The 12,832-nt window shown below is 39.3% G+C and overlaps 1 protein-coding gene across 2 annotated transcripts in view; it reads left to right on the forward strand.

Annotated features, from left to right (window-relative positions):
• Window positions 1–3,335: 3,335 nt before the first annotated feature.
• Window positions 3,336–12,832, forward strand: part of LOC101860083 (cytochrome P450 1A1) — a 32,421-nt gene continuing 22,924 nt past the window's right edge. Inside the window, exons 1-6 of one of the 2 annotated variants that reach the window (XM_013080336.2) lie at window positions 3,336–3,397; window positions 5,253–5,457; window positions 6,455–6,532; window positions 8,478–8,576; window positions 9,791–9,884; window positions 11,374–11,529. In XM_013080336.2, the coding sequence (XP_012935790.1) occupies window positions 5,295–5,457; window positions 6,455–6,532; window positions 8,478–8,576; window positions 9,791–9,884; window positions 11,374–11,529 (590 nt within the window). In that variant the 5' untranslated portion in view covers window positions 3,336–3,397; window positions 5,253–5,294. Of the gene's footprint in view, window positions 3,398–3,421; window positions 3,583–5,252; window positions 5,458–6,454; window positions 6,533–8,477; window positions 8,577–9,790; window positions 9,885–11,373; window positions 11,530–12,832 lie in introns of those variants that run through there. The other variant, XM_005094420.3, reaches the window with a different exon arrangement.

A 12,832-nucleotide genomic window follows, 5' to 3' on the forward strand; every position in this document is an offset into this window, starting at 1 on the left:
AAAATGAGACCAGAAAGGATGGTGCATCATTGCTGCATTTATTAGTGTACTAACAGAGCCTCCCAAGGAACCCCTCTTTCATTTCATTGGTAAGAGTAAGAATAAGATTGATAAGAATTTAGACAGATTAGACCTAGATCTAGACCCAGTTTTGAAGAAAATATTCGAAAAGATTAAGAGTCTGGTCTGATCAGTGCCTACCTTTCAGTTAATTGATATCAGATGTAACCACTGTAATTTTGCCTCGTCTTTGTGTTTAATTACTTACTTAAACATCACAAAATCCAAGCTAGATCTACTAATCCGAGGTACCAATTTCACTCACATAACTCACTGACTTAAGATATATTATAGATCTATCTATATATATATTATATTTATATATTATATTAATATTATATATATATTAAACATAGTAATATAACAGCATCATCAATCCTAATTATTTTTATGGGAAAATGATGGATGGGAGTAGCCAAAGATAGGCTTGTGTCTAAAATGTATGAAGTAGTGTATAGGATAGATATCTAAGTTTATTGGTGACAAAGGAAACCATAGCCAGGGTGCGTTTGGTGCTGAGCTTGCTATATATATATGCACAGCATAATATCAGTTATCACTACACTGTGTAGACAAACAATTGGCCAGGCTACAAAACAACGTTAAGTTCCCTTTTTTATCTTTAGTGAGTCCAGAGCTGTCTCAGTTGTTTTACTAATGCCCCAAATTAGATTTACTTAAAACAGCAATAGAAGGAACTTTAGTTTAAATGTTGTAGATCGTCTACTTTAGTTCTTTAAAAAAAAAAAAAAGAAGTTTAATACCGACATAAAGAAACACTAGATCAACTTGTTTGGTATAATAATTAAAAAAATAAGTGAACATAAAAATGAAAAATACAGTTTCCTGTTCAAATGTCACTGTGAAAGTTTTACTCGATTTTTAAAATACTAGTAGGCCTACATGTACCCATCATTTGTTTGGTTGAATTTGCTTTATGAAGAGCTTCAGTGCCTTCCTACACCTAATGGAAGAAAAACTTTTTTTTTATATGGCTCATCTTGGTTTAATTTAAAGCCAAACTTTTTTTTTTTTTTTTGGAGGGGGGGGGGGGGGGTATTGAGATTCAGGAGGAGAGAAAGGGTGGGGTGATTGGGAGGTTCCCATGATACCACATCTTTTCATACTTCTTTTTATAAGTTCGATAGGCCCTATAGATCTACTCTTTGATTCAGTCAATAAGAAATAAACCACTTCGTAGATAGTGCTGATGAAGAAATAAAGTTTTTTTTGGGGGGGTTCTATTTTTAAGCCTATACCTCTATCTCTATATCTATTTAATAATACATTTGTTTGTAGATCTAGTTGTAAAAAGAACGCTGTATTATTACTATTTAGTAACCTAGATAGTACGCCACGGCACCCATGTAAAAAAAAAAAGTTAACAAGGACCAAGCCGATCGCCTATCGCATATGAGGGAGAGAAAACATGCCTAGCCCATTGCTTTAGCTTGAACTCCTTCACACAACTCGCCCACTGAAACATGGCGGACGCCGCTGTCAAATGTGCCCATCGCGCAGCAAGGCGAGAGAGGGGCGTACCATATCTAGTGCCAATAGTGTACATCTATGTTTCATTCACAAGTCGCCGCCTCAAGCAAGGCTCTTGTGCAATATCCCCAGGCCATATCTGGTTGATTAACCTGTCAAACAAGTCAGCCTTCGCCCCTGGCTGTTTCTGTCTGTAATACGGTACGTGTATTATACTTTTTTCACAGCTCTATATAGTTGAATTTTGTTATATCGTGATGTTCTTCGTAGGCCTACTGGTTTGGGGGGAGGGGGATATCACACAACTTGCGTCGTGTAGCCCATATTAATATAAGGCCTATGTCTTGTATCAGAAAAGCATCTTTTGTGTAAAACTATAAATGCCACGTCATGATATCTCGTGACTATATCTAGCCTATATTAAGCCTGATTTAACCAGTTCGACCAATGGTTTGACCCGTTTGACAACCGACCGCCAAGAGTTTAGAGAGCATATTATTGAACCATAGTGTCCATAGCACTGGCCTTCAGATTCAGGTGTACCATGCAGTCTCAAGCTCATTGGCAAAATTAACCTAATAATAAAATATCAAAATATATTATAGTAGTCAAAGGCCCCGTATTATTGTTTTATGCAGGCAGACGTAAAAAATTAATGGTAGGCTATATATCGCTATAACAATAATTATGTATTTTAATTGGAGATCTAGCGGTACTTTAAATTTGCATTCTCTTTTTATTTTAATGATATGCGTTCGTCGACAGCAGCAGCGAAGCCTATGTTGAACTTGTTGAAGAATTACAACATATTGATGGTTAGGCCTAAGAATTATTAGCGAGGTCTATGAGACAGCCGCAAAAATACAGAAAATTGCACAGAGGTTAAGAGAAACTTTGTTCTAATACATACTTTCACATAGGCTACGTAATGAAAAAGACCTGCAATTCAGAACAAGTCACTATGGGGCCAAGACCTATAGTTGATCAAGGCCTTTTTTGTATTAGCCTTTACTAACTCTAGTTATACTTATATCTATAGTCTATATAGGCCTACGTTCTTAGATCAAGGCCAAGGCCCAATAACGTCCGGTTGGGCCGAGGATAGATCGGATTTTATATATATATATATATATATATATATATATATATATATATATATATATATATATATATATATATATATATATATCTACCGGAACTATTTTTGAATGCCTTGGGTTATACCATCGAAGATAGCCTAGAGTATATTTGATATTTACAACAAATGCAACAGCTTGTTTTCTTAATATAAGCAATGATAGTAAATAACAAGATGGGCCACTCAGCCAAAGAAGTGTCCGCAGGAAGTATGCTCTTTGCTTCAGATGGCGCTGCAGTCTGTTTTGAAGCTCTCTTTCGTTTTTCCAGAAGAAGAATAGGAATAGCACCTCCCTGCGTGCGCAGAACGACTGCTGTTCATCAGCAGTTCGGGTACGTTCAGTGCGGAGTTTTAGGTTTTTTTTTATTTTAATGACCTCTCGCCTTTCATTCTAAAGTCAAATTACACGAAGAAAACCATCACCCTTCCTCCGGAAGAGGTTTTTTGTCATGGTAACCATTTTAAAAATAAAAAAGCGTTCTTCCGAAATTTATCCCCAAACTTGCTAGTTTCACTTTGATTTTTAAAAACTCAAGTAGGGTAACTCTGTTCGCAAAGAGTGCGCTTTTGTGAAGAGGGCGCCACCAAATTTTGAGGACACTTTTTTAATTGGCTCAAAGAGAGAAGTGGCCCATCTTGTTATGTACTATCTTTGATATAAGTTAATATTATATGTTTTGGTCGTGACCCAGGGTCACAGGTCAAGAGGTGAGATCGAGGTCACACAGCTGTCATTATTTGCTTCTTCTTTTGTTTACTTTCCCACTGCCGCAGAGGCTCGTCGACGTCATATAGTAATAGCCAATGTGTGTGACTCAGGCCAAGGCTTTTGTGATGTGGATTTTGCTTCGTGGAGCTGCTGTGTTAAGCTGAAGTTGTCCAGTTCATCCCAGGTGATGATATAAAGGATTCTTTCTAAATGTGCGAGGTGCAAGTTTCGCCCATTTACAGATCATGAAACACAAGGCAGTGAAAGCAAATTAAGAAACGCTTATTAAATCTATATAGATTTAGAAACCGTGCATCTCTAATTCACTAAAATAACTCAACTGCCGACAGCCATAGGCTTAGCCTACACTACAACTGCTCTATAAAGCGCATTGCTTCATATTAATTATTATTCTGGTGACCGTTACAACTTGATCTAAAGATACGAATCCCCTAAAGTCCTAAAGTCTAAAGATAAGTTGAGGTAAACGCGAATCCTGCAGTCAGGAACTTTGGCCGTGGATTTCCTCTCATTAATAATTCTAAGTAGCCTTCGCGCATTAATTAGATCTAATCTAAATCTAGATCAAGATCTAGAATCTAGATCTAGATCTAGATCTAGATCTAGATTATATACATTATAATGGACATACTTTGGTCTACTCACAAGAACTGTATGCCAAGATCTACCACAAGGCCTACTGCTAGGCTAGTTCTGGAGGACTTCCGTAGTTCGTAACCAGCGACCGCCCCAATAAACACTGAAAAGGCCTAACCCCGACTCAACCACTAACCCTAACATCCTACCCCTACCTCTGGTACCACTCCTACCCTTACCCTAACCCTACCGACCCTCTGTTTCTACCTACTGTTTCATAGTGGTCACTGGTTTCAATGGAATTCCTCCAGTTTATGCCTGCTAGAATCTAGAGTCTGAATAGATAGGCGAAGAGTAAATTTTTTAATTTACACCTGTTTGAGAGACTACCAAAATGAAAGCTTTTTAGTCCAATTTCCACTTTGAGGCGTCACATATGAGTAAATACCCCTTTGCAAATAAAAATTGTAATTTTTTACATCCCCATCGACACAGTTTGCTCAGATCATTTAAGCTGCTAGATCTATGATTCTGCTTGTCAAAGCCAAGCCTTGCTGAATGAGTTAGTTTTGCATTTATAAGGTTATATGAGCGTTAAGGGGTGGATGTCAACAGAGAAGTCCAAACGGGTAATCAAACAGGGCAAATTGTCTGCTTCGATTATCAAGGCAGCCCGGAAATAACAGAGTTCACAAGGGAGTGAGAAACATACGAAAGAAGTAGAGGAAAAATGATGAAAATAAGAAAGAGGAAAGAAAGCAGCAATTCCCCCCTATTTGTTCGGCACAGTATGACTAAGTACATATGAGCATGACATTGATAAATCAACCCATTTACAACTCTACTGTGCATAAGAACAGAACATGTTCACACCCCCCCCCCCTCTCTCTCTCTCTCTCTCCCTCCCTCTCTCTCTCACTCTCTCTCTCTCTCTCTCTCCCCCCCCCTCCCCACCCTTTTGGAAATGGCCTAAAGACACTTCAGTCAGTAGCACAGCCCTTGCTGAATAGTATCCCAGCAAACAGATGGAAATACTTTGTAAAAAGCCTCCCAACTGTCAAACTATTGAACACTTACTAACACTCATCTTCAGTGTGTAACAGCGAAGGGCCCAATAATTGTACCTCGGACTTTTTGTTCCTTCAAAAGAACAAAGACAAAGCGAGGGGTAATTTATACCAACAAGAAAAGTTTATGAAAATAAACTATCTTATAATACCACATCAATGATTTCTTCTTTCTTTTTTCTTTCTACAGATTTGTTTGGTTGGTTTATAAGAGGCAGTCAACAGAACCAGCATGGATGAAACTAAACATGTTGAGGAATCGGTCCAGATTTCAAGCTACACCCAGGTCATCTTAATAGTTTTGGTAACGACGTTTGGAATTATGATGCTGACGAAAAAGAGATATAAACTGCCCCCAGGGCCTTGGGCAGTGCCAATGATTGGCAATATTCTGTGTAAGTACAATCTGCCCATATCTTCTGGGATTTAATTTTAGTGGATTTAAATTTATTTTTTTTTTTTTTGTAGGGGGGGGGGGTCTGTCATGTAGTGTAGGGGAAAAGCAAGAACTGACCGAAAAAACAGAGGAAAAGAAAACAAGTAGGACATATCCATGCTGTACTATGTTTTTTGTTGGGGGGTTGGTAAGTGCTTTACGGCGCTTGCAACTGCATAAGGTCATTTGAGCGTGTGGGACACCTTAAACTTTTTCAGTTGATAGGAAATTTTGAATTTTGCCAGGGTGACGGCTGAAGCCGTATGTATGTACTGTAATTTTATGTAAAAAGTTATTTTTATTGAGGAAAGCAGTTTTAAAAAAAAGGGGGGGGGGGGAGTATTTTAACATTCCTTGGAGTTCAACGTTGTTGACATTATCAACACTGAAAGGTTATGTACTTGGACAGATATTTAAACCATAGCAACTCTGAATGCTGAGAAAGAGCTAACCTACTTCTTATACTTCTTTCTGAGCTCCATGTGTTAGTGAAAAAAAAGTCTCAATGACTACTTTAGAGGGAGGAACCCCCCATGTATGTGGTAGATAGTGTTCAATGGTTTCCTGATGATTGTGAGAAGTCGACTGAGGATTTGCTGAAGATTGTGTCAGTTGTGATGAGATCTCACCGCAGCTTATTGTTCTGGAAGCAAGTGGAGGAAAGGGCTTCAAAGTGAAATAAAAGTTTGAACTTAGGGATGTGGGGGGAAAAATTACTTGATTTACAATTGTTTTAGAGTACAAGAAGACATCAGTACAATCTATTCTGTTGTTAAAAGCACACTCTGTCTGTTGGTAATCGGCCAGAGATCAGAGCAACATTTTTCTCCTTTACAACAACTAAGACCTGACCAGTTCAAGCTGTGTATGCTTGATATATTACTACTTTGTGCCATAAAACATTTGAGAATCTATGACCAATTTACATTTGAATGTTGCCACCTTTCTTTTGACAGCGTTCGTGAATACAAGCTTTGACAGAAATCTCTCTAAGTGGCACAAAAAGTATGGACCCGTATTTTCCTTTTCCATAGGTTGGTACAACTGTTTATTTGTCGATATAATATTTGTATGTGTTTACATCATTGTCTGTGTGTGTGTGTCATGTACAGTGGAGTCCACTTATAACGAGCCCTGAAACAACGAGAAGTCTGTTATAAAGACACTGTTCTAAAACCCCGTTTTTTTTCCTTCTTTATCTTTGTAAATAAAATACTGCTATTGCGCAATCAGACCGTCACGCGAGTCGTTTATTACGGAATATTGCTGCTGCTGTGCACAGCGCACAGACCAATTAAACCTATAAAACCTTGCCAGTTGAGAAAGTTGTCGGTGATCCAGCGAAACAAGTAATGGGAGAGCCCACGCGAACCAACAATGAAGGCCGGAGCGAATGAGTGGGGAGGGTGTGGCATACGCAGACACAAACAGAACGCATCGCCTGATAGGCCAACCCAGTCTAGATTATCTAGGCATACCGTGCCTCTCACTTCTCTGGTGCGGGATGGAGAGGTCACAATGCTGTGATAGATGGATGGATGGAGTGAATGTATGACGTGCGCGAGCAGACGCAACGCGCCACAGTGTGTGGTGGGGTGGGGGACAACACAGCGGGCGAGTAAGCCTTGAGCCAGAGCCCCTTCTTTCTGATCGCCAAGGCCGATTTGTCAACATTGCTAGTACTAGAGAAAGAAACCTGATTCGATTTTTGATCAAGTAAGACCTAGAGATCATGTTGAACAAATCATCAGGGGAAGTACAAAAAGGAATAAACAGAACGCCAAATCATAGATTAGGCCTACTTTACTATTTCCCTTGAATTTATTACTGGATCCTTTGTAACGAGAATCCTGCTGTAACGGACATTTCGCACCGGTCCCCTCCGTCTCGTTATAACAGGATTCCACTGTATAAAAGACCCATTGAATGACAGCATTTGACCCTGAGTATAAAATGGAAAAGAAAGATAAAACTGTTTGCTTTGTTGATAGGCTACAGTGGAACTCGGATTTAACAAGAGGAGATGGATTCCCCGCGGTTTTTCTCTTCTTTAAAATCAATAAAAATAATTGTTGGCGCGTGTAACACATGCGTTGTTTTCACGCATGTGTCGTTGTCGGATGGGCGGCCTGCACATGTGTAACTCTGTGCGTGTCAGGGGGCACCAGCGGTCCGAGCGTGAAACGTTGCAGATACAAACACGTCACAGTTCTCCCCCCCAGCATCTGATCATTATTACTATGATAAGCTTGTCTTGATGTAGATCTACGTAGTGAATTGTGCGCTGGTCTATGGAATCTAAAGTTGCCATATGCTATGCTAGGCTCTATCAGCAACACAACTTTTTGGTAAACAATCGAGATGACACAGGGGTGCATTTGAACAAATCTGTCTTCTTTTTTGCACTGCTCATGTAGGCATTTGGGGCACCACTTGTTACTTCTCTTTATACATTACTTACTCCGTGCCTGTAATTATCTACACAAAAACTCATGTTTGCTATACTATAATGAACACTCGGATTCAACGAGATTTTAGGTCAGGCAGGCGACCTCGTTGAAATCTGAGTTCCACTGTATGATACAGGATTACCGGAGCAATGGATCAATACACTTATGTCAAACTAGAGAGTGTCATGTCAGGGGAAATGGGCACATTCTTTTTACAGAGTTTTTGTAGAACTATTTCCACATGTTGTTATTAATTTACCTTCCACAATATAATGTAACCTTTCAAGTTTGAGATTATTCATTTCAGTTATTACTTGAATAGTCATAGTGAGGATGACTTTCTATGCTTTAGAGGATTTTTACAGCAAAACTATTATTTTACAGATTTAGCATTGAACTTGTGTTTTGCATCTCATTCTAAATTTAGAAATGCTGAACTTGGCTCCTAAAGAAATAAATGCAGCCATTTTATTTTACACTTTCACTTTGTAATGGTGTCTTGTAAATGAGTTTTCCTATTCCATCTCAGGTCGAAGACGCATGGTTGTCATCAATGAACCAGAGGCCCTGAATGAAGCACTTGTTAAGAAAGGGTCTGATTTTTCTGGAAGGCCATATTTGTATTCAAGTAAGATTTTAGTACTGCGCTTTATTGTTTTCTCATTAGTATTTTTATTTTTGCTTTTATCGTATGCCTTTTGAGGAAACTGCTCTTGTAACATTTTTCTTTCCGCACACTTCTGCTGTGTGATGGGATGGAATAACATGTCTTGAAGATGAGAAGGATTATGTATTTAGAGATCTGCATGTCAGAGATAAACTAGGGGGTTCTCGTGGCCTAGAGGTTAAGGTGTTGGCCTCTCATTCAAAGGTCCCGGGTTCGAATCCGGATAGCGACCAACAAATTTTCTTCTCTAAAATTGTCTCCTTTCATCTTCTTTCCTGCTGTCTAGCAGTGTTCTGTTGTCTGCTTTCATTTCCACTTTCTGCCCCCACCCCCTCACCTCCTTTGTCCCCTCCTCTGGGTTCCTGACTCTTTCTGCAGCCTTTCTACTGCTACTCCCTGGCTCCTCCTTACTGCTGTCTTTCTGCCACACTCCTGATCTTCTGGTAGGAAAGATCTTCACCTAGCCTTCTCGGACAAGGGCGAAAAATCTCGGAGGGCCCGTGTGCAAGTTGCGCACGTTAAAGATCCCTTGGTGGTCTAAAATCGATAAGAGTAGGCTTAGGCCGCCACCCGGGCAAAATTCAAAATTTCCTACCAACTGAAATATTAGGTGTGTCCCGCGCGCTCATATGACCTTATACAGTTGCGAGTGCCGTAAAACACTTTACAAAAACAAACAAACAAGAGATAAACTTCTTGTGGCATTCAGATTCTTACACTTGAACCCATTTTTATTCATCCGCGGAGTATCTTGTCCTGGTCAGATGGTTGTGTATAGTGTTGATATGATGGTTTGAGGATGGTAACAGGGCACAACAGCTGATATAAGGCCTACGTCTTCTTAACTATTTGTCTGTTATCTCATTTTTCAGTCTAGTCTTTACTCAGTAGGCTACCATATGACTTATACTACCAATTTGGTTCTCTATACTCAAACAAGATGACTGTATAGTGTAAGGCTGAGAAGATGATAACTCATTCTTGACTCTGTAAGAAGAATTTGTTAATTTTTTTATGTTCATTTTGACATACATGCGAAATTGCTTTGAAATCTAGTGGCATAGAGTAAAAAATTCACCTCTTGATTAAATTAGAAAATACCCTCAGATTGTAAAGTGCAAAGTTTCTCATGACTGACATGATTAATTTTTTTGTCTTCTTTTTTGTGTGGTTAGTGAGCATTGCCACCCAGGGTAACAAAAGCATCTTGATGTCAACGTATGGAGATGGGTGGAAACTGCAGCGGAAAATTGCCAGTCATGCTTTACGGTACTGTATTTCTCATGCTTTGTTGAGGATAATTTTTTCTGCCAATTGGAAAAAAGACCAGAGTTATAGCTTTGCTGAATGCTTAAGTCAGAATTCCACTCAAAGTGAATTAAATTTATATTTCTTAGATAAACTTTTGAAAGTTTCATCCTCCACTGAATCCTGCAAATATGATATTCTTTTTATTTCCTCTTTAAACCCCATCGGACGCTGGGAGCATCCGGCGGTAATAACCCTGTTCTCCATCGGATGCTGGGAGTGTCCAATACTAGTGACAACTGTTTCGTTTTATTTAGTGCTAGTTTTTGTTTGTTTTTCGGAACTATTCCAGAAGTTTTTTAGTAATGACTAAGCCTTTTTGCTTCTGCCATTTACAAGTTGGAGGCAAGGTTTGGGGGTTATAATGAGACATAGTGCGCCAGGTTTAGGTAACTGTAGAAAAAACTTCGGAAAACGTTGGAAAAAACCTCAGGGTTTAAAGACTGACTCACTGACTACGGTTTCCGTCACAGGTACGGGGCGGGCGGCCGGTTCGCTGGTACGGATCCCGAACCCCCGACGGGGTGGACTTTGTGATTTTCTTCCGTATCTTGTGCTCCCGTTACATGTATGGGAACGGACTCCAGTGCTGGTTTGCCACTTGTTTCGTTTCGTGCCGAGTTTGGCGGAAGTTTCATTGTAACTTTTTAAGTAACTGAAGGTGAAGGACAGTCACCTCATCTGGGGCTGACCTGACTGGAACTCGCACTATGTTTTTTCTATACAGCTGATAGTAATCCGACAGTTGCGTCGAAGTAACGGTTGCATGAACAAGAATCACATAATTTCGCTGTTTTCAATACATCTGTTCGTTTTGCTAGTTCTAGTGACTCAGAATATGATGTGTCTGATAGTTAGGACCCTGGATATGTACCGGAACAGGGCCAGAGTCGTAGTTTTAGGGCCAGATCTAAAAGTAGTACTGGTGTTGTTGTTCCCGCAACGAAATCACAACTTCGTTCCCAACATCTGTCTCATGTAATTCGGTGTATGGGTCTGAATAAATGCACAGACCAGCTTTTATATTTTCACCAAACACTCACACATGGATACAAATCAAAACAGAACACTTTGAACTTTTATTCTTGTTGTTGTTGTGAATTTCTTTCTTTCACGTCTCTGGAATTTTTTCGAAAAATCAAATTCATGCCAATTTTAAAACAATCATAAGAATTAAAGTATTAGACCTTGACAACTTAAATTTTTTGCAATGGATTAAGTTTGAAAGTAACTTTACTGTGTCAAAAAATAATTACAATAGGGTAATTCTGAGAGTTGTGGTGGTGTTTTGAAATACCCCAAAAATGCCAGTACTCAGCATTAGTGACTGGTGAAAGGGGCCAGTAGTCAGTGAGTTAATCTACTATTTGTATCTCTGTAGCAACATCCTCAACAACTTCGTTTTGTGAAGTAAAAGTGTAATGTCATTGCAGTGTTTTGTCTTCTCCAGCCAATACCTCACAGGCAGGCAGTTGGAGGAGAGAGTTCACGAAGTCCTTCAACCTATCATCCGCAACATGCTTGAGAGAGAGGAAGCATTTGATCCTCACATGCACCTCTCCTTGACTGTGTTCAACATACTTCTGGGAATATGCTTTGGAACAGTGTAAGTGCCTCAAACTGATGCTTTTTGTCCTTTCTTACGTCGTTTAACTTGGCCTGTAGGTTGAAGCTTGTTAGTTAGGTTAATTCTTTGTGTTCAGATTTAAAAAACATTTTTGATAGTCATTGGCGTCGCTGTACCTGTGCAAGTCTTCAGTGTTTATTGAATGTCATTATCTACTCTACACTACAAACTGTCCTTGCCCCGCGGTGCAGTGCCACTGACTGAAGTGTCTTTAGGCCATTCCCAAAGGGGGGACATATCTCGTTCAAGCATAGTAGAATTGTAAATGGGCTGATTCATGTCATGCTCATAACTGTGCCTGATCTACAACAGGGAACTGCTGCTTTTTCTTTCCTGATCCTTACTATTGTCATTCTCCTCTACTTCTTTTGTATGTTTGTCACTCCCTTGTGACCTGTTATTTTGGGGTGCCTTGATAGACGAAGCAGACCTTGTGCTGTTGAACCTAGAGAGGTGAGCAGTCTAAGTCTGATTCCCTGTAAAGATTTCTCTGTTGACACCCACCCCTTATCGCTCATATGACCTTATGCAGTTGCGAGCGCTGTAAAACCCTCTACTATTAAAAAAAACCCAAAAAACTGTCCTTTTTTTTAGATTCAGCTTTTCATAGTACTTTAGATTACTCTTAAGTTATTTTAAAAAATGGTATTATTATTATTGTTGTTATTATTATTATTAGGCCTATTATGAAAGAGTTGACACTGGTTGATCCCTGCCACCTAGTTGTTTTGTCCAAGCCAGTAGTGAAATGATGGAGGTCTTTAGTAACTGTTTTTTGTCATGTGAGATTTGAATCTGTTGGAAATGGGGGGGAAGTAGTCTCCTTCCCTCACCTGAGCAGTAGTACAGCCATTATTGGGTTACTGGGTCTATTTTTGAATAGGTAGTCTTAAGAGTAAGGGTCTCTTGACTGTTTTCAGGATTAACAAGCTCACTTTATGCTGAGTCAAACAATAGTATTTTGGTTCTTCTTCTCATGTGCTCCTATAGTGTCCATTGGTTTTGTCACATATATGAGCCATTGCCAAAAGGTCACCACTTTCTAAGTAGCAATACACCAAATTTCAAACATTCATATTTCAGCTTGTAAATGCTTTTAAAGGAAACCCAGGGTTCTTCCTTTGCATGAAATTGTGTTGGCAAGATAACTTTCTCGACGGTTTTACTTTAAAAGGATGTTTTCTGAGCCCTGTCATCTCGTTGCGGTTGTATCTCTGCACAACAAAAAACAACCTATAGTAGCTGCAATTTTCACAGAAATAGTCTAAATTTTTACTTAAAA

The sequence above is a fragment of the Aplysia californica genome, unplaced genomic scaffold (assembly GCF_000002075.1).
Source record: "Aplysia californica isolate F4 #8 unplaced genomic scaffold, AplCal3.0 scaffold00081, whole genome shotgun sequence".
Classification (NCBI taxonomy): Eukaryota; Metazoa; Mollusca; class Gastropoda; order Aplysiida; family Aplysiidae; genus Aplysia; species Aplysia californica.